The sequence below is a fragment of the Garra rufa genome, chromosome 14, assembly GCF_049309525.1.
Source record: "Garra rufa chromosome 14, GarRuf1.0, whole genome shotgun sequence".
NCBI lineage: Eukaryota > Metazoa > Chordata > Actinopteri > Cypriniformes > Cyprinidae > Garra > Garra rufa.
In genome coordinates, this window is record NC_133374.1 from 20469691 (window position 1) to 20488948 (window position 19258).

The 19258-nt window shown below is 33.7% G+C and overlaps 1 protein-coding gene across 3 annotated transcripts in view; it reads right to left on the minus strand.

Annotated features, from left to right (window-relative positions):
• myo18ab (myosin XVIIIA b) overlaps positions 1-19258 on the minus strand; it is a 153711-nt gene that overhangs the window by 28650 nt on the left and 105803 nt on the right. For all 3 annotated transcript variants that reach the window (XM_073818419.1, XM_073818418.1, XM_073818417.1), the window contains exons 25-33: positions 18769-18888; positions 18292-18403; positions 14311-14438; positions 12403-12557; positions 6305-6428; positions 5967-6167; positions 5422-5532; positions 1645-1749; positions 1034-1180 (exon numbers count right to left, since the gene is read on the minus strand). In XM_073818419.1, the coding sequence (XP_073674520.1) occupies positions 1034-1180; positions 1645-1749; positions 5422-5532; positions 5967-6167; positions 6305-6428; positions 12403-12557; positions 14311-14438; positions 18292-18403; positions 18769-18888 (1203 nt within the window). The remainder of the gene's footprint in view (positions 1-1033; positions 1181-1644; positions 1750-5421; positions 5533-5966; positions 6168-6304; positions 6429-12402; positions 12558-14310; positions 14439-18291; positions 18404-18768; positions 18889-19258) is intronic.

Consider the following 19258-nt stretch of genomic DNA (forward strand, 5'->3'; position numbering starts at 1 on the left):
AAAATATTTAAAATTTTTTTTTACAAAATATCTTCATGGAACATAATCTTTGCACAATATCCTAATGCTTTTTGGCTTAAAAGAAAAATAATAATTTTGACCCATACAATGTATTTTTGGCTATTGCTACAAAAATAAATATTTGGCCGAGATACAACTATTTGAAAATTTGAAATCTAAGGGTGCAAAAAAAATCTAAATATTGACAAAATCACCTTTAAAGTTAGTCGAAATGAATTTCTTAGCAATGCATATTACTAATCAAAAATTAAGTTTTTATACATTTATGTTGAAAAATTTACAAAACATCTTCATGGAACATGATCTTTACATAATATCCTAATGATTGTTGGCTTAAAAGAAAAATGGATCATTTTGACCCATACAATGTATTCTTGGCTATTGCTACAAATTTAAATATTTGGCCAAGATACAACTATTTGAAAATTTGGAATCTAAGGGTGCAAAAAAATCTAAATATTGAGAAAATCACCTTTAAAGTTGTCCAAATGAAGTTCTTAGCCATGCATAGGCCTATTACTAATAAAAAATCAGTTTTGATATATTTATGGTGGAAAATTTACAAAATATCTTCATGGAACATGATCTTTACGTAATATCCTAATGATTTTTGGCTTAAAAGAAAAATCGATAATTTTGACCCATACAATGTATTTTTGGCTATTGCTACAAATAATATTTGACCGAGATACAACTATTCGAAAATCTGGAATCTGAGGGTGCAAAAAAATCAAAATATTGAGAAAATCACCTTTAAAGATGTCCAAATGAAGTTCTTAGCAATGCATATTTACTAATTAAAAATTAAGTTATGCTATATTTACGATAAGAAATTTACTAAATATCTTCATGGAACATGATCTTTACATAATATCATAATGACTTTTGGCATAATTTTGACCCATACAATGATTTTTGGCTGTTTCTACAAATATACCCGTGCTACTTAAGACTGGTTTAGTGGTCCAGGGTTACATTTATGATGCAAAGCCCAGGGAGCCGAAGAACAGACCTGGTTCTTGAGTTGAGCGATCTCTCTCTTGCTGGGAGCGTTGTTCTTCAGGTGATCCAGCATGATCTGGGCATCAGCCAGCAAGGCCTTTGTGCGCTTCAGGTCCTTCCTCAGACGCTTTTCTGTCTCCACATCTCTGTGGCTCACCTGAAAACACCATAGACAGTTTAAATACTGGTTTTATATATATTCTTTAAAGGTTAGTTTACCCAGAAATGAAAATTCTGTCATTAATTACTCATGCGTAAGGCCTTCGTTCATCTACGTAACATATTTTCACATATTGATCGATTTACTTCAGAAGGCCTTTATTAAGCCCCCGGAGCCGTGTGGAGCACTTTTTATAATGGATGGATGCACTTTATTGGACTATTGAATATCAACAGCCATTCACTGCCATTATAAAGCTTGGAAGAGCTAGTACATTTTTTTTTATATAACTCCGATTGTATTCATACACTTAGGATGGCTTGAGGGTGAGTAAATCATGGAGCAATTTTCATTTTTGGGTAAACTATATCTTTAAGTATTAGGCAATATTGTGCTTAACTACCATATTTCAAACATTGATATAATACAGCAGTATACAGTAAGTTCCATGAGTGCTGTACCTGGTCTTGAGCGCTCATCAGCTTGGCTTCTAGGTCTCTCCTCTCACGCAAGACCTTCTGCTTCTCTTCGTACTCCTCCTCCAGCTGCACCTCCATTTGTTTAAGCTGCTCACACACACAAGCATAAAAACAGAACATCATGGAGGGCTTTGTGAAGTAGGTTTGCCCTGAAGAGTCAATCCAATTATATAGCATCATTCTAGACATATAAACACATTCCCTAAATGTGTCTTTAAATGCTTCTGAGCACCTTCAAGTGTCAATCAAGGGACTCGGTCATGAGAAAGAAGGGTAATTATGGGATGCACTGTACTGGCAGCTTGATTGGTTAAGTGGAGAGGAGGGAAAGGTGAACTATACGTGAGAAAAATAAAATAGCAGCCCCCATGAATTATACATCAAAACAAAACTCAATGAGTTCGGCTTATCTGCACCTCCGCGGCAAAGACACTCCACAAATGTGAAAGCCGCTATCTGCAACAAGAGCCGAACAGCGCTGAATGGAAATTCTTATTCAACACATGGCCGAATATGTCTTGTTTATTTATGTTGTACAGGAGTTGAAACGAGCTCTGCATAAGAACTCAACATCAGCAATTAAAATGTTAGAAACGGAACACTCTTGAACTTCTGAAACCAGTTGTAAAGTATTCTGAGCATGTTTAAGTGCTGTTAGCTGGTGACTTGTACATGTGTACGGGAGCTTTAAAAGGCTATTATTAATTTTTTTGCAATCATAATTATCTCATGATTATCAACTTAATTTCACAGTGATCAGAATAAATATATAATTAGTGATCAATGCAACCTTTCAGTCTTCATCTTGACTTTTGTTATTAAAAGAAAATAATAATGATTAATAATAATAATAATAATAATAATAATAATTTTGTTAATATAGTAATATTATTTTACAGTGCAATAAAACATCTAACTTTATACTAACATTTACTGTAAAACATTATATTATTTAATACATACTGGTCCTTCTCAAAAAATTAGCATATTGTGATAAAGTTCATTATTTTCTGTAATGTACTGATAAACATTAGACTTTCATATATTTCAGATTCATTACTACACAACTGAAGTAGTTCAAGCCTTTTATTGTTTTAATATTGATGATTTTGGCATACAGCTCATGAAAACCCAAAATTCCTATCTCAAAAAATTAGCATATTTCATCCGACCAATAAAAGAAAAGTGTTTTCAATACAAAAAAAGTCAACCTTCAAATAATTATGTTCAGTTATGCACTCAATACTTTGTCGGGAATCCTTTTGCAGAAATGACTGCTTCAATGCGGCGTGGCATGGAGGCAATCAGCCTGTGGCACTGCTGAGGTGTTATGGAGGCCCAGGATGCTTCGATAGCGGCCTTAAGCTCATCCAGAGTGTTGGGTCTTGCGTCTCTCAACTTTCTCTTCACAATATCCCACAGATTCTCTATGGGGTTCAGGTCAGGAGAGTTGGCAGGCCAATTGAGCACAGTAATATCATGGTCAGTAAACCATTTACCAGTGGTTTTGGCACTGTGAGCAGGTGCCAGGTCGTGCTGAAAAATGAAATCTTCATCTCCATAAAGCTTTTCAGCAGATGGAAGCATGAAGTGCTCCAAAATCTCCTGATAGCTAGCTGCATTGACCCTGCCCTTGATAAAACACAGTGGACCAACACCAGCAGCTGACATGGCACCCCAGACCATCACTGACTGTGGGTACTTGACACTGGACTTCAGGCATTTTGGCATTTCCCTCTCCCCAGTCTTCCTCCAGACTCTGGCACCTTGATTTCCGAATGACATGCAAAATTTGCTTTCATCCGAAAAAAGTACTTTGGACCACTGATCAACAGTCCAGTGCTGCTTCTCTGTAGCCCAGGTCAGGCGCTTCTGCTGCTGTTTCTGGTTCAAAAGTGGCTTGACCTGGGGATGTTTCTACTCCAGACTCAGTCCACTGCTTCCGCAGGTCCCCCAAGGTCTGGAATCGGTCCTTCTCCACAATCTTCCTCAGGGTCCAGTCACCTCTTCTCGTTGTGCAGCGTTTTCTGCCACACTTTTTCCTTCCCACAGACTTCCCACTGAGGTGCCTTGATACAGCACTCTGGGAACAGCCTATTCGTTCAGAAATGTCTTTCTGTGTCTTACCCTCTTGCTTGAGGGTGTCAATGATGGCCTTCTGGACAGCAGTCAGGTCGGCAGTCTTACCCATGATTGCGGTTTTGAGTAATGAACCAGGCTGGGAGTTTTTAAAAGCCTCAGGAATCTTTTGCAGGTGTTTAGAGTTAATTAGTTGATTCAGATGATTAGGTTAATAGCTTGTTTAGAGAACCTTTTCATGATATGCAAATTTTTTGAGATAGGAATTTTGGGTTTTCATGAGCTGTATGCCAAAATCATCAATATTAAAACAATAAAAGGCTTGAACTACTTCAGTTGTGTTGTAATGAATCTAAAATATATGAAAGTCTAATGTTTATCAGTACATTACAGAAAATAATGAACTTTATCACAATATGCTAATTTTTTGAGAAGGACCAGTATATTACCTAACATTAATAATATTGAAACATTAAAAACATTAATAATAATAATAATAATAATAAACAATAACAATAATACAAATAATAATATTCTTATTATTATTATTATTATTATTATTATTATTATTATTATGAGATGTCAACTTATTTTTGCACTGATCAGAATAAATGCAGAGCAACCTTTGAGTCTTCATTTGACAAAACCTTTGTTATAAAAAAATTAATAATAATAAATTTTTATTAATATAGTAATGCATTATTTTACAGTGCAATAACATATTGCATTTTATACTAATAGGAAATATAATTATGATTATTATTATAAAAAGAAGATTTGTTAATATAGTAATGCATTATTTTACAGTGCAATAAAATATTTTACTTTATACTAATATTTACTGTAAAAGAACATTAATATCATTTAATACATATATTACCTAGCATTAATATAGTATAATTAATTAATGAATAATAATAATAATAATAATAATAGTCAAATAAATAAATAAATAATCACAATTATAATAATAATTATAATAATATTATTATTATATTATTGAGATGTCGACTTATTTTTGCAGTAATTAAACTGGAATGAATAAATAACAATAATAAGATGATGATATAGCATTATTTTACAGTGCAATTAAATATTTCTCTTTAAACCAAAATTTACTGTAAAAAAATAAATATTTAATACATATTAATCATCTAATATTAATATTAAATAGTATAATTATGAAAGTCAATATCTCATAATTTTAAAACATAACTTATTTTTGCAGTGTTCAAAATAAATTTAGAGCAACCTTTGAGTCTTCATCTTGACAAAACTTGTTATTAAAAGAAAATAATAGAATAATAATAATAATAATAAAGGTTTTAAATATCACTTTTATACTAATATTAAATGTAAAAAATTAATAATAATAATAATAATAATAATAGTTATTATTATTATTATTATTTTAATAATAACAATAAGATGTTAATATAGTAATGCATAATTTTACAGTGCAATAAAATATAATTATAATATAATTTAATTCACATATTACCCAACATTAATATTAATTAGTATACTTTAATAATAATAATTACTATTATTATTTTTTTTTTTTTTTTTTATTATATCGTTTGAAATTATGTCTATATTACACAATGCAACTAACATGCCAAAGGTTGTAATGATTATCAGCAGTTGTTGTTGTAAAGCAGTTGGCTGACTGTATCGTACCTTCTTGCCGCAGGACTGTCTGATCTCCTCCACCTCGTCATCTTTGCTCTCAATCTCTTTCGAATGCGTCTGTCTCAGCCTCTCCATCTCCATCTCCAGACGGAGCTTGGCCTGCAGGTCACAACATCAACCTCTCAGTGAATACAAATCCACTCCCTCCTGCATGCATGCATTGGAATCCAGTAAAACAGGCACTATGTGCATACAGATGCATATGCAAAACATCCCTGTCGCACAGGCCAATAAAACGCTTTGTAATTATTATTATAATGTATGCAGACTGTGAGTATTGACAGTTTCTTCATACCGACACATCAGCCGAATTTACATGAATTAGCATATTACGCATGACAGGTGAAAATTGTGTGCATCGAGAATGTGCAAGAAATTTCCAAGAAAGAATACATTAAACATCAGGCAGCTCAATACAACGTATATCCTTATTCTCATGACATGATGTCACGAGTGTGGTGTGTGCGCGTGGGTCTACAAAAGTTAGTGAAAAATAAGTTTGAAAGAAAAAGTGATGGTGTGTGTTTGATTACCTGCTCCAGCATCTGAATGGTTCCAGCCTGCTCATCAAGTTCTTCTTCTTGATCTTTGACCTTTGCCTCAAGGTCACGCAGCTGCTTTTTAACCTTGGCCAATGACGCCTCGTCCTTTGACTCCTGTGAGTTAAGATCTTGAAGCTCAGCCTCCATTTGCTCGAGCTTCAGATTGACAGCACATATCTCCAGATCCTTATCCTGAGAGAGCAGAGAAAAACTCATTTAGAACAACATGGTCTGGACTCACAGCACACACAGACACGTGTACGTCACGACCAGGAAAAGTCTGAGAGCGAGAGACAACAAAGGAGGATGATATAAGAGAGGTTGCTGACCTCCAGTTGTTGTCTAAGGCTGAACACTTCCCCGGTCAGCATGTCTTTCTCTCTGCTCAGTTTCTCCCGTTGACTCTTCTCTCTCTGCACCTCCTCTTGAGATTGAGTCTGCTCCGAGTCAAACCTGCAGACGATGCAAGCACACAAAAAAAAACACCGTCAAGCTTAATCTCAAAAAAGAGGTAGCAAAGGTACAAAGTCGCTTTCTAGAGGCTTTACTCTCTATGTTTCTATGTTGAGGAATGAGCTGCCATATTGCACCTGATCTACAACTACGATAGCCCTTAATGGAAGACTGTTTCTGTCACTGAATAACGAATAGATAATTCTGACTTTTTAATCTCACAATAGAAAGTTCACATCTTGCAATTTTGACTTTTTTTCTCAGAATCCTGTCATACAAACTTTTCTTAATAGCACAGGAATTGTTAAACAAACTCACAATTTTGACTTTTTCCCTTAGAATTGTGATACAAACAAGCAATTCTGACCATTTTCTCTTCAGAACCACATAATACAAAGTCCCAATTCTGACTATTTTTCTCAGAATATTGATACAAACTCACAAATTTGACTTTTTCTCAGGATTGTTATACAGACTTATTTCTGATTTTTTTTCTCTCAGAATCGCATGATACAAACTTGCTATTTTGACCTTTTTTTTCTCAAAATCGTTATACAATCTGGCAATTTTAAGTTTTTTGTCAAAATAGTGTGCTACAAACTCGCAATTTTGACTTAATTTTCTCAGAATAGCGTGAAACAAACTCACAATTTTGACTTTTTTTCTCAGAATCTTGTGATACAAACTCATAATTTTGACTTTTTCTCAATAGCATGAGAACTGTTAAACTCTCAATTTTGACTTTCTTCCCTCAGAATTGATACAAACTTGCAATTCTGACATTTTTCTCCTCAGAACTACATGATACAAAGTCCCAATTCTGACTTTTTTTCCTCAGAATTTTGATACAAACTCGCAAATTTGACTTTTTCCCAGGATTGTTATACAAACTGAATTCTGACTTTTTTTCTCTCAGAATCGTATGATACAAATTAGCAACTTTGACATTTAATTTTCTCAAAATCACATGAAATTTGTTATCTCACAATTCTGAAATTTGTATCTCACAATTCTTACTTTATAACAATGTCTATTTTGACCTTTTTTCTCAGAATCATGTAATACAAAAATACAATTTTGACGTTTTCTCATAATTATTATACAACTCGCAATTTTGCCATTTTCTTTTTCTCAGTTGCGATACAAACCCTGAAAAACTTTTTTCCTCAAAAACTCGATAGAAATCGCTATTTTGACCATTTTTTCTCAGAACCATGTAATAAAAACTTGCAATTTTGACATGTTTTCTCATAATTATTATACAACTTGCAATTTTGACTTTTTTTCCTCAGAATTGCGATACAAACTCTGCAATTCTGACTTTTTTTCTCAGAACCACAATACAAACTCACTATTTTGAATTTTTTTCTCAGAATCACGATACAAACTCGCTATTTTTGACTTTTTTCTTAGCACCGCAATACAAACTCACTATTTTTACTTTTTTTCTAAGAAACATGTGATACAAAATTGCAATTCTGAATTTTTTCTCTAAATCGCTTTATACAAACTCGCAATTTTTACCTTTTTTCTCAGAATTGTAATACAAACTTGAAATTCTGACCTTTTTTCTCAGAATTGTAATACAAACTCGCAATTTCGACTTTTTTTCCTCAGAATTGCAAGTTTATATCTCACAATTCTGACTTTATAACATACAGTTGCAAGTTATTAAGTCAGAGTTGTGAGATATAAACTCTTCTGAGAACATATCAGTCTTTTTCCCCCTCAAATTTGGATTTTATAAATTGCAAATAAGTTTATATCTCACACTTCTGAGGAGAAAAAAATCAGAATTGCAAGAAAATAGAGTTTATATCACAATTCTGAGAAAGAAAGCCTGAAATGTGACAAAAAGTAGCAATTTTTTATTTAGTGGCGGAAATGTTTAAGTAAATTTTTTTATGGAATAAAGTAAATATTGTTTAACAGCGAAATAAAAACCTACAGCTCACTTTAAAAATGCAATTTAATTAAAATAAAATAATAATAATAATAATAATAATAATAATAATTAGAATAAAACAGCCAAAACAGGCTTTTTGTCTATGACCAAATTGTTTACCTATTTCCGCCATTAATAAAAATAATTTAATACAATTTGTTGTCATTACATTGTATTACGAGTATACCTTAATAGGCCTTCCTGTTCTTTAGATATCAGTTTCTGTCTTTGAAAAACACATATTAGTTGACAACTACTCAAAATAAATGCAATAGCTAAAGCAAATTTCTAATCTAGACTCACTAATCACTCTATAATCAAAGTCTAATCCGTCTGAAATTTACAAAAAAGTTTTACCAAAACAAACAACATGATACAAAACAACAACAAAAAAACAACATACCTGCTTTTCCTAAAATAGCCAAGCATAGCAGAGTGTTGAGAAACTCAAACTCATCTAAGCTTTACAGTATTGTGTGTGACGTTTGTGTCAGGAGGGGCATTAAGGAAAAGCTTTCTGATTGGGTTAACTTGTAAGTGGGCAACAATGAGCGAGGAGGGGGGAGTCGTTGTGGCGCTTTGGGGCAAATCAGTTCGTTCTTTTCCTCTTTTCCTAATTCTCTCTCTTGTTCTCCACCCCCTTCTCTCCGAGGCCCTGTTATGATCCCGTAAATGAGTCTTATGCAACTCTTCATGTTAATCCGAGCCCCACAGAGAGATGAAGGACCGCTCTCCTTGCCCTCCCCCCATCTCTCCTACTGGATAAATCTGCAGTCACCCTGAGCCTTGGGCCGATCATTTCATTTAGAGTGGACTTTCACACATCCCCTCCACAGTGACAGGCACAGCCTCCGCCTGTTTACCCAAGAGTCTAAAGAGGCTTAGCAGCAGCACCTTCACACATTAACCACTGTCACTCTGCTTACGGCCTTCTGCTCGGAGTAATGATAGTCTTACAGATTTAATTTTAAGATGCTTGTTACTGAGGCACTGGTGGGCTACTCTTAAGGCTTATTCACACCAAGGACGAAAACTAGGACTATCAGGTATTATAATCGTTCTAATTTTATGAGATTAGAGAAGTCCACACCATAACTATACGAATGATGGCACAGAGAAACAATATCACTGGAATTTTTCCAGCTGACAAACGATAAATACATTAAAGGCCAATGAAAATCCAAAATTTACAAAAAATTACACTTTACAAAATAAAGTACATAACTTTATTATCTGTTGGTGTGGGCACTAAAACAAATATTTTTATAGCTATCTTTTTCGTGTTAAAAGTTTTTGAACAGTAAGATTTTCAATGTTTGTTAAAGAAGTCTTTTCTGCTAACCAAGCCTGCATTTAATTGATCAGCAAAGTACAGCAAAAAAGTAAAATTTGTATATTTACAATATTTGAATATATTTTAAAATGTAATTTATTCCTCTGATCAAAGCTAAAAAATATTTAGAATCATTACTTCAGCCTTCAGTGTCACATGATCCTTGAGAAAACATTCTAATATGCTGATTTGCAGTTCAAGAAACATTTTTTTTTATTATATTATCCTTATTTTAAACAGTTGGGTACATTTTCTTCAGGATTCTTTAATGAATAGAAAGATCCAAAGATCAGCATTTTTCTTAAATAAAAGCTTCTGAAACATTATACACTATACCATACTAAAACTTAGAGTGAGTATGTTTTGGGTAAAGAAATTATAGAAATTAATACTTTTATTTTCTTTAAATTAATCAAAAGTGATAATAAAGACATTTATAATATTACAAAAGACTTTCAGAAAAATGCTCTTCTTCTGAACTTTCTATTCATCTGAAAAAACTGAAAAAACAATTCTACTCAACTGTTTTCAACATAGTAATAATAATAAATGCTTTTTGAGCAGCAAATCAGAATATTAGAATGATTTCTGAAGGGTCAGGTGACTGGAGTAATAATGCTAAAAATTCAGCCTTGAAATCACAGGAATAAATTACATTTTAAAATATATTCAAATTAGGGCCGGGACTTTAACGCGTTAATTTAGATTAATTAATTACACAAAAATAACGCGTTAAATTTTTTTAACGCATTTTAATCGCACTTAATTTTGCACCGCGGAACGTTTCTCACTGGATGAGTTTCAGCGGACCGATTATACTGGAGCACCAACTAGCGTTCAGACAAAGGAATGCGCATAGCACCGCAGCACATCGAGCCTCAAGTATCACCTCAATGCTTTTACAGAAGGTCTACCTACCTATAGGGTACCTGAATTTCTGAAATGTAGGCTAGTATATTTCTAAATATTCCAGTGTTTCCCCTACCATTATCTTAGGGGGGCGCGTTTACAATCTTTGTCTCCTCCTAGAAAACACGGACTGGATCGCGGACTCCATTCATAAAAACCGAATTTACTATAGCGCGGAATGCCACGTATATTCGTCGAATTTTGGATTGATAAATCAAAACTTGGTCTGTCACTTAATTCAAATCGCGATATGGACTAGTATCTGTGAAAACTGAAATGCAAAAAGACCGTTTTAATTAGAATCCTGCATGTAAAGTTTGCCTCTGTATGTTAGAATGGCAGAGACGCTTTTTTTTTTACTGCACGCGTGATGCTCCCGTTAATTTTTTACATTTGCATCTCAAATGAACAGATAGACTCAATCTCCAAAGCTACTGTCAGTGTCACTTTTACCGTTTCATTTGAGAAAACTAGCATCATATCATACTTTACACACAGAAACTTCACGGCAACCTGTCAAAATAAAAGTACGGTTTAACATGAAACAGAACAATATTCCTATTTAAATAATTGACAAAAAACAATATATATTAATAAAATAAATATAACAACAAGATTAACCACTTAATTGTAGAAAAAAATACTATGATTTTTATTTAATTATTAAATTATTATTATTATTGTTTTTTAACAGCAAACCTCTGTTTGTTTGCCAAAAATTAAAAAGTTTTATTTTTCATTTGATTAAAAATAAATAAATGTTTATGCTTTCATTTGATTATGAGAAAAATTAAAAGAATTTCTTTAGAAAAAAAAATAGCAAAAGATTGTAAAGCCCTATTGTTCAAAATGTTAAAATAGTGAGTTTTGGATTTATTTTTTCACTGAAATAAATGTTTTCGTTATTACACAAAGTAGGGTAAAGTACCGAGAAAAAAAAGTATGGAAACCTGGGGGAAACACTGTATCCTATTGCTACACTTAATGGCAATATTGCACTGGTCTGTTGGACTTGGTTGAACAAAAATAAACAATATTTTGTTGCTTATTGTTTATGTGTTCAGTCATTATTCAATGGTATACTAAAAATCCATATGAAAAAACTTACTTCTCACTGTTCTCAGGTCAAATATTTATATGCGATTAAAATGCGATTAATTTCGATTAATTAATTACAAAGCCTCTAATTAATTAGATTAATTTTTTTAATCGAGTCCCGGCCCTAATTCAAATAGAAAACAGTTTATTGAAATAGTAAAAATATGTAAATTTTACTGCTGTACTTTGGATCAAATAAATGCAGGCTTGATGAGCAAAAGACACTTTTAAAAAAACATTAAAAATCTAACTGTTTAAAAACTTTTGACAGGTAGTATATATAATGTATATATAAATGTAAACTCAATAAATGACTGTGTACAATGATAACAGCAAAAACACAATAAAACCCTCCCTACCCCTAACCGATAAACATCTGCACTTAATTTTACACTTTTAGATTGTTTTCTTCATTTTATTGATGAAAAGGGAGAAGAATGAGGGTTGCTTTCGTCAAAAATCATTGCTACACTTTACCACGTACGCAACTAGAAGTGTTGTTTAGCAGGCATCTTTTGTAATGTTGTCCAGCCCAATCACACGTTAGTGTAAATAGCCTCTGCCTACAAGTGTTAATAGACACCAAATGACCACCAAAATATCTTGCTGATCCATGAAATGCTCCATAAGAGGTGTAATTACCCATATCCTTGACTCTTGTTAGTAAATGTTTATCTGGTCTGACTCACTTGCGTTGTTTCTTCTCCAGGTCGTGGTTGCGGCTCTGCTGCCCCTCCAGGTGCAGTTTGGTGTCCTGCAGCTCGGCTGTCAGTCTCTGGCATTTCTTCTTCAGCTGCTGCACCACGCGCTGCACCTCTTCATTGTCCGCCTGCAGGTCTGTCAGCTAAACACACAGATTCTCAGTGAGTCTATACAGGTGGATCTGTCCATCCACTGTGTGTCCTGTCTAGATGTATGAGTTTCAGCTAATACATTCAAGCTTGAGACAGTACATGCTGTTGTGTTGGACCACACTGACAATATGAGTGAAGTCAGAGACTTTATGATGTGGGTTTGTTTGGTAGAATAAAGTCAGTAGGAATACACTATTATTAATATAGCTGCAAGCAGCGATTACCAGGGTTCAAGCGCTTTAGGTATTTAAGCACATAAGGAAAAAGACATTACATATTATTTAGCAAATTTTTGTCACACCCAGGTGATTTACCATAGAAATATTATGTTTTTGTAACAGTTACGACTGTTATTGTGCCAGCTGTTGTCCGATGTCCCCGAAACTTTGTATGCTTGTGTAGAATCACCTGTCGCGTGTGGGTTTTGTGAAGTTTTGAGTTTTCGTTTAGGCTTTATAGGTTTTTGGGTGTATTCGGACAGGGCCTAAAGGACCCCGTTATAGCTTCCCAAAGGGTAACTTTTAACATGTTTTTTGATAGCTATTGACCTAGAGAGTCCAGAGAATTGCACTGCAGTGTTTTTTTCCCAGATTGAGCGCTAAACCTAGGACTAGTTTGCAAAAGTAGGGTTTTCACATCTTCACAATCATTTAAATAACAGTTTGATTGACAGCAGTGATTCTAGAGGTAAAGTTGTTCAAAATGAGGAGGTCTATCATACAATACGAATACTGCATGTATGTGCAGAAAACCGCCCAATGTACAATCGTTTACGGCCTCAAAAAATGCGAGACCGCCCCCCAGTGACTGATTTCATTCAAATTTCTCACAGAAACCTTGCCTAATAGGTGCTCAAACTTCATCGGCCAAAGACAGCCATGTTTTTTTGAGATACACAAATGTCCCCATAGACACTTGTAGCACTTTGGACCGACAGTGCACAGCTATTTTCATGTTCATAGGACAAATGGTTGCCTAGTTATAGCCATTTTTATGTTTTTTTCCTCTTATAGTGCCACCAAGTGGCCAATCTCCAATTTTCCTGTGAATTGGAATTGTCGATTGTACATTGGGCGGTTTTCTGCACATACATGCAGTATTCGTATTGTATGATAGACCTCCTCGTTTTGAACAACTTTACCTCTAGAGTTTGGAAAAAAATATCTCATTCCGTTCAGGAGTTAAAGGCATTTACTAAAAGTGGCCCTGCCCCCTTTTAATGTTTTGCCGTTCTATTGCCACAGAGTCGAAAGTTAAACTTTTTTTGATAATTATTGATATTCACTCTCTGGTGAATCTTTCTGCACTGGATTGGTTCTGTTGGGGATAAAACCTAGGACTAGTTCACAAAAGTAGGTTTTGCAAAAAGCGCGAAATACCGGAAAATGTTGCTAGTTTCAGGCATATGTTTAGTCCAGACTAACGACATAAGACACTTGAGCCTGCGACTGGCGGTTTAGGAGTTATGAGTGTTTTCATACTTTCGATCGCTGTAGCGCCCCCGTCAGGCCGATTGGGGCAAGCTTTGGTCACATTGTAGGCGGTGTGAGTACTACCATTCCTCCAAGTTTCAAGTCTCTACGACTTACGGTTTGGTCTAAACAATCAGTTTTACGTGGAAATCGCTCATCCATGACCATTCTAACAATTACAGTAGGGTTTCAGCACTACGCACTTGAACCCCTAAAAATAAAGGACAACACTGATTTCCACAATTCAATATACTAAGACGTCTATCCTTACTTTTCTTTCCAGCTGCCTCTTGTTTTGCTGCTCCACCTCTAGTTTGTCATCAAACTCTTGCTGTAGTCTCTTCTTGGTAAACTCGATCTCTCTGATGGCTCTCTCATACTTGAGTCTCCATTCTCCTCCTGAAAAACAGTCAGTCATGATTAAGGCTGCACAGTTCATTGCGAGATGGCCTTGTGTGATTACTCAAATGCAAAAGGCTGTTATTTAATTAAATAAATATGTCAGTGCTTCAAAGTGAAGCGGCGGCACTCTTTTGCCTGCTGCACACAGTCCAAGTGCTCTATCTCGACAGGTTCAGTGCACTTGAAGTTGTAGTGCAATTTGAGATGTCAGATGTCTATCATAAAGCAGTTACATCGTATTATTTGGCATCATAATTGCAATATGATTTTCGAGATAAAACGCTGTGGGCCAGATTGTCCGCGGTCATTCCCTGAAGAGAGCCGAGGTTGAAACTATGGACCACTGCCAAGGAAATTTCACTTCGGTTCTTTTGATTATGGCTCATGCAAAATCCCATTCTGCAATTTTGACAGATATATAACAAACACAAATACACACAAGTTAATAAATCAAAGCAAAAAACCCTAAAATTTAGATATGAGAGGTGGCTTTAGCAGTGGCATGCAGAGTGGAGCCAATCCACGTCATCATTAAAGAACGTAATTGCTGGAGAGTGGAATAAATCAAATCTCCGTGGATTAGCATTAAGCCTTAGAGATCAGCTGTGTGACACAGAGGTGAGAACCAGCCGTCACCAGCCTGACAAATGCATTAAGATGAGCTCTGTTCATGACAGCAGTGATTCCAAGAAGAGAACACACTGCCCACCAACAGAAGAAGAAATAGGAGGGACAGAGGAAGGAGGAGAAGTATGAGTATGTGTGTGTATGTTGAGGGGAGAAAGAGAGACCTTGAGAAAATCAGAAGCTACTTTGCAGGAATAGTGTGTAAAATATGGCCTTAAGCAAATATTTCCCTTTTTATCAAATTTATTGTGAAAGGAGGTGCTTAACCTTTAAAAAATACTCATCATCAACCCCAGAGGCTCAAGGTAAACTGAAAACTAAACAAAGCCTGTTCTACGTTGTTTTTAATATGACATTTAAGAAATATAAACCTATTATAAGCGTAAAAACTAGTCGTGTTTTCAGGAAATGTATTTGAAAATATATTTGAAGTATAAAACTTTTGTCTTTACTGTCACTTTTATGCTCAAAGAACAGGGTTGAATACCAATGTTTCATGTAAAAATGTAAATAAATAACATATAACATAATATAAAAAACAAACAAACAAAGATATCACTTAGCAGATACTAGCTAGTTTGGTGCTAAATATTGGCTTGTAGTACTTCCTAAATTTTAAGAAAAATAAACTTTATTATAAATGTAGAAAATAGTTGTTGTTTTCCAAGAAATATATAAAAAAAATTATTTGAAATATAAAACTTTTGTCTTTACTGTATAAAGAACAAACAAATGAAATAAATAAATACATACATACATACATAAATAATCCGTAACAGGGTAGCAAATTTAAGATATCACTTAGCAGGTGCTAGCTAGTTAGGTACTAAATGTTGGTTTGCAGTATTTCTTATAATTTAAGAAAAATAATTATAAATCTGGAAAATAGTTGTTTTTTTATTTTCAAGAAATTAATTTTAATTTTTTTTTTTAAATATAAAACTTTTGTCCACCAAAAACAGGGTTGAAAACCACTATTTTATATTAAAAATAAAATAAATAATATATAATATAAAATAAATGTAAAAAATAAACACTTACACAAACAAATCAAACAAACAAACAAATAAATAAATCGGTAACAGGGTTGCAAATTTAAAATATCACTTGGCAGGTGCTAGCTAGTTAGGTGCTAAATGTTGGTTTGTAGTATTTCTTATAATTAAAAAAATAATTATAAATCTAGAAAATAGTTTTTTTATTTTCAAAAGATGAATTTGAAAAAAAAAATTTAAATATAAAACTTTTGTCCACCAAAAACAGGGTTGAAAACCACTGTTTTATATTAAAATAAAATAAATAATATATAATATAAAATAAATGTAAAAAATAAATACTTAAACAAATCAAACAAACAAATAAATAAATTTTAAAAATCGGTAACAGGGTTGCAAATTTAAAATATCACTTGGCAGGTGCTAGCTAGTTTGGTGCTAAATGTTGGTTTGTAGTATTTATTATAATTTAAGAAAAATAATTATAAATCTAGAAAATTGTTCTTTTATTTTCAAAAAATGAATTTGAAAAAAAAAACACAATTAAATAAAACTTTTGTTCACCAAAACAGGGTTTAAAACCACAGTTTTTTATTAAAATAAAATAAATAATATATAATATAAATGTAAAAAATAAATACTTAAACAAATCAAACAAACAAACAAATAAATAAATAAATAAATAAATAAATAAATAAATCGGTAACAGGGTTGCAAATTTAAAATATCACTTGGCAGGTGCTAGCTAGTTAGGTGCTAAATGTTGGTTTGTAGTATTTCTTATAATTAAAAAAAATAATTATAAATCTAGAAAATATTTTTTTTATTTTCAAAAAATGAATTTGAAAAAAACAATTAAATAAAACTTTTGTCCACCAAAACAGGGTTTAAAACCACATTTTTTTTATTAAAATAAAATAAATAATATATAATATAAATGTAAAAAATAAATACTTAAACAAATCAAACAAACAAATAAATAAATTAAAAAAATCGGTAACAGGGTTGCAAATTTAAAATATCACTTGGCAGGTGCTAGCTAGTTTGGTGCTAAATGTTGGTTTGTAGTATTTATTATAATTTAAGAAAAATAATTATAAATCGAGAAAATAGTTTTTTTATTTTCAAAAAATGAATTTGAAAAAAAAAACAATTAAATAAAACTTTTGTTCACCAAAACAGGGTTTAAAACCACAGTTTTTTATTAAAATAAAATAAATAATATATAATATAAATGTAAAAAATAAATACTTACACAAACAAATCAAACAAACAAACAAATAAATAAATAAATCGGTAACAGGGTTGCAAATTTAAAATATCACTTGGCAGGTGCTAGCTAGTTAGGTGCTAAATGTTGGTTTGTAGTATTTCTTATAATTTAAGAAAAATGTTTATTAAAATAAAAACTGGTAAACAGGCTGAATGGTTGAGCTTAATGTTGTCGAAATTTGTAATATTTGTAAAAATTGAAAAAATGTAATCAAATAATTTACTTTTCTTTTTCACAATGTAGAAAGGGTCTAGTTATCTACTAAGCACTTAAAAAATTCACAAGGTTGCATTCAAAATGCGCAGCAAAGTATTACTTTACTAAGTGAATATAAGCTTTATATTTAGAATAGTTTGAAAATAAATGAACTTAATTGTTGGAAACAGTCAAGAAGATAAAAATCTCTAAGGTGGGCCAAAAAAAAGGTTACTTTTCATGCTAGCTGAATTTGATAATAGATGTTGGAGTTTGTATATCCAATAGTTCTCAAAGCAAAACACATGTAATACTTTAAAAAATAATGAGAAACCAAATTTCCTCTGTTCATGGAAAGTTCCATAAACACAAGTATAAAAGAATGAAAAAGACTGAGAGAGACAGAGAGAGAGCGTGCTTATGTTTGGTGTTTTCAGTGCCCCCTGGCATTTCCATATAAACAGCTTAATGAGGAGCAGCAGCTCTGATGCTACAGATTATTTTCTCATTTGTCTGGAGGAGCCACACTGAAACCTTCAGCACACCTGAAGCTCTCCTGCTCACCAGAGAGTCGTGGGCCGCCACACTCATGGAAATCCTCCCAGATAACCCTTCAATTCTGCCAAAACGATTCAGGAAGGCTCTGATAGCTTTGCTCAAAGCTCAGCCATCATAAGGGAATCCCTTCACTGAGATGCCATTATACTTTTAAATCCAAACTTGCTCTGTCCAGGAAGTGACGTCACACGTGTGAACTCACCCGTGTCATCGTCGTCCATTTCCCCGTTGAGCTCTGATGCTCGTATGAGTCGTGCCTCCATCACCTCCATCTCCATAGACTCCATCTGCTTCTTCATAGCGTCAAACTTGGCCTGACACGCAAACACACACACAGAAGCAGAGCACATCAGCTCTCTGTTCTGCAGGGAAATACTCAGACCATCTGCTCACACAGGCAACCTTGAGCCTAAGAGACACATAAACACACACACACACACACACACACACACACACACCGAGCATACAGAGACAAACACCTGCAGTCTCTCGCTCACACACTCTACATCCTTCACAATGATATTTAATAGGAGACGACACAATTTGTATACGGCTCACGCTCTGCTGCATAAACTGCATTGTCTGTGCATTGGCAGAAAATATCTATTTCAGGCATGAGGAGATTTCCTCGCTGAAAACCATCAAGTCAAAACTCTGTTTAGAAGTGTGTGTGTGGTACCTGTAGATCCTTCATGTCTTTCTCTAGCCTCAGTCTGTCCGAGGTCTCGGACTCCAGCAGCTGCGAGGCGGATTCGCCCGTGTTGCGCTCATCGGCGAGCTCTGATGACAGTTCTGTGATCTGAAACACACATACAATGAGCAAACATGCTCTATGCAAACTTTAGAGTAGTGTACAGTATGAGCTCATCTCGCAAACATATGCGGCACTTCACATCTGTATCATCGCTCGCATATTTCACACACGGATGATGGATTGTTTTTGTAATGCTGGTGTGAGGGTCTGGGCGTCTGTGTGTGTGTGAAGGTGCTATATGTGGATAGTAATGACTTGATGTGGGAATCTTATTATGGATGCCTTATGTTGGGCATGTAAATGTAGGGATGTATTATACTGTGGTACTGAATTGACAAAAACAACAACCACAAAAAAAAAAAATAGATATTTGCCCAATTATTGAAATTTATCACATTAAAGCCTGAAGCGTGAT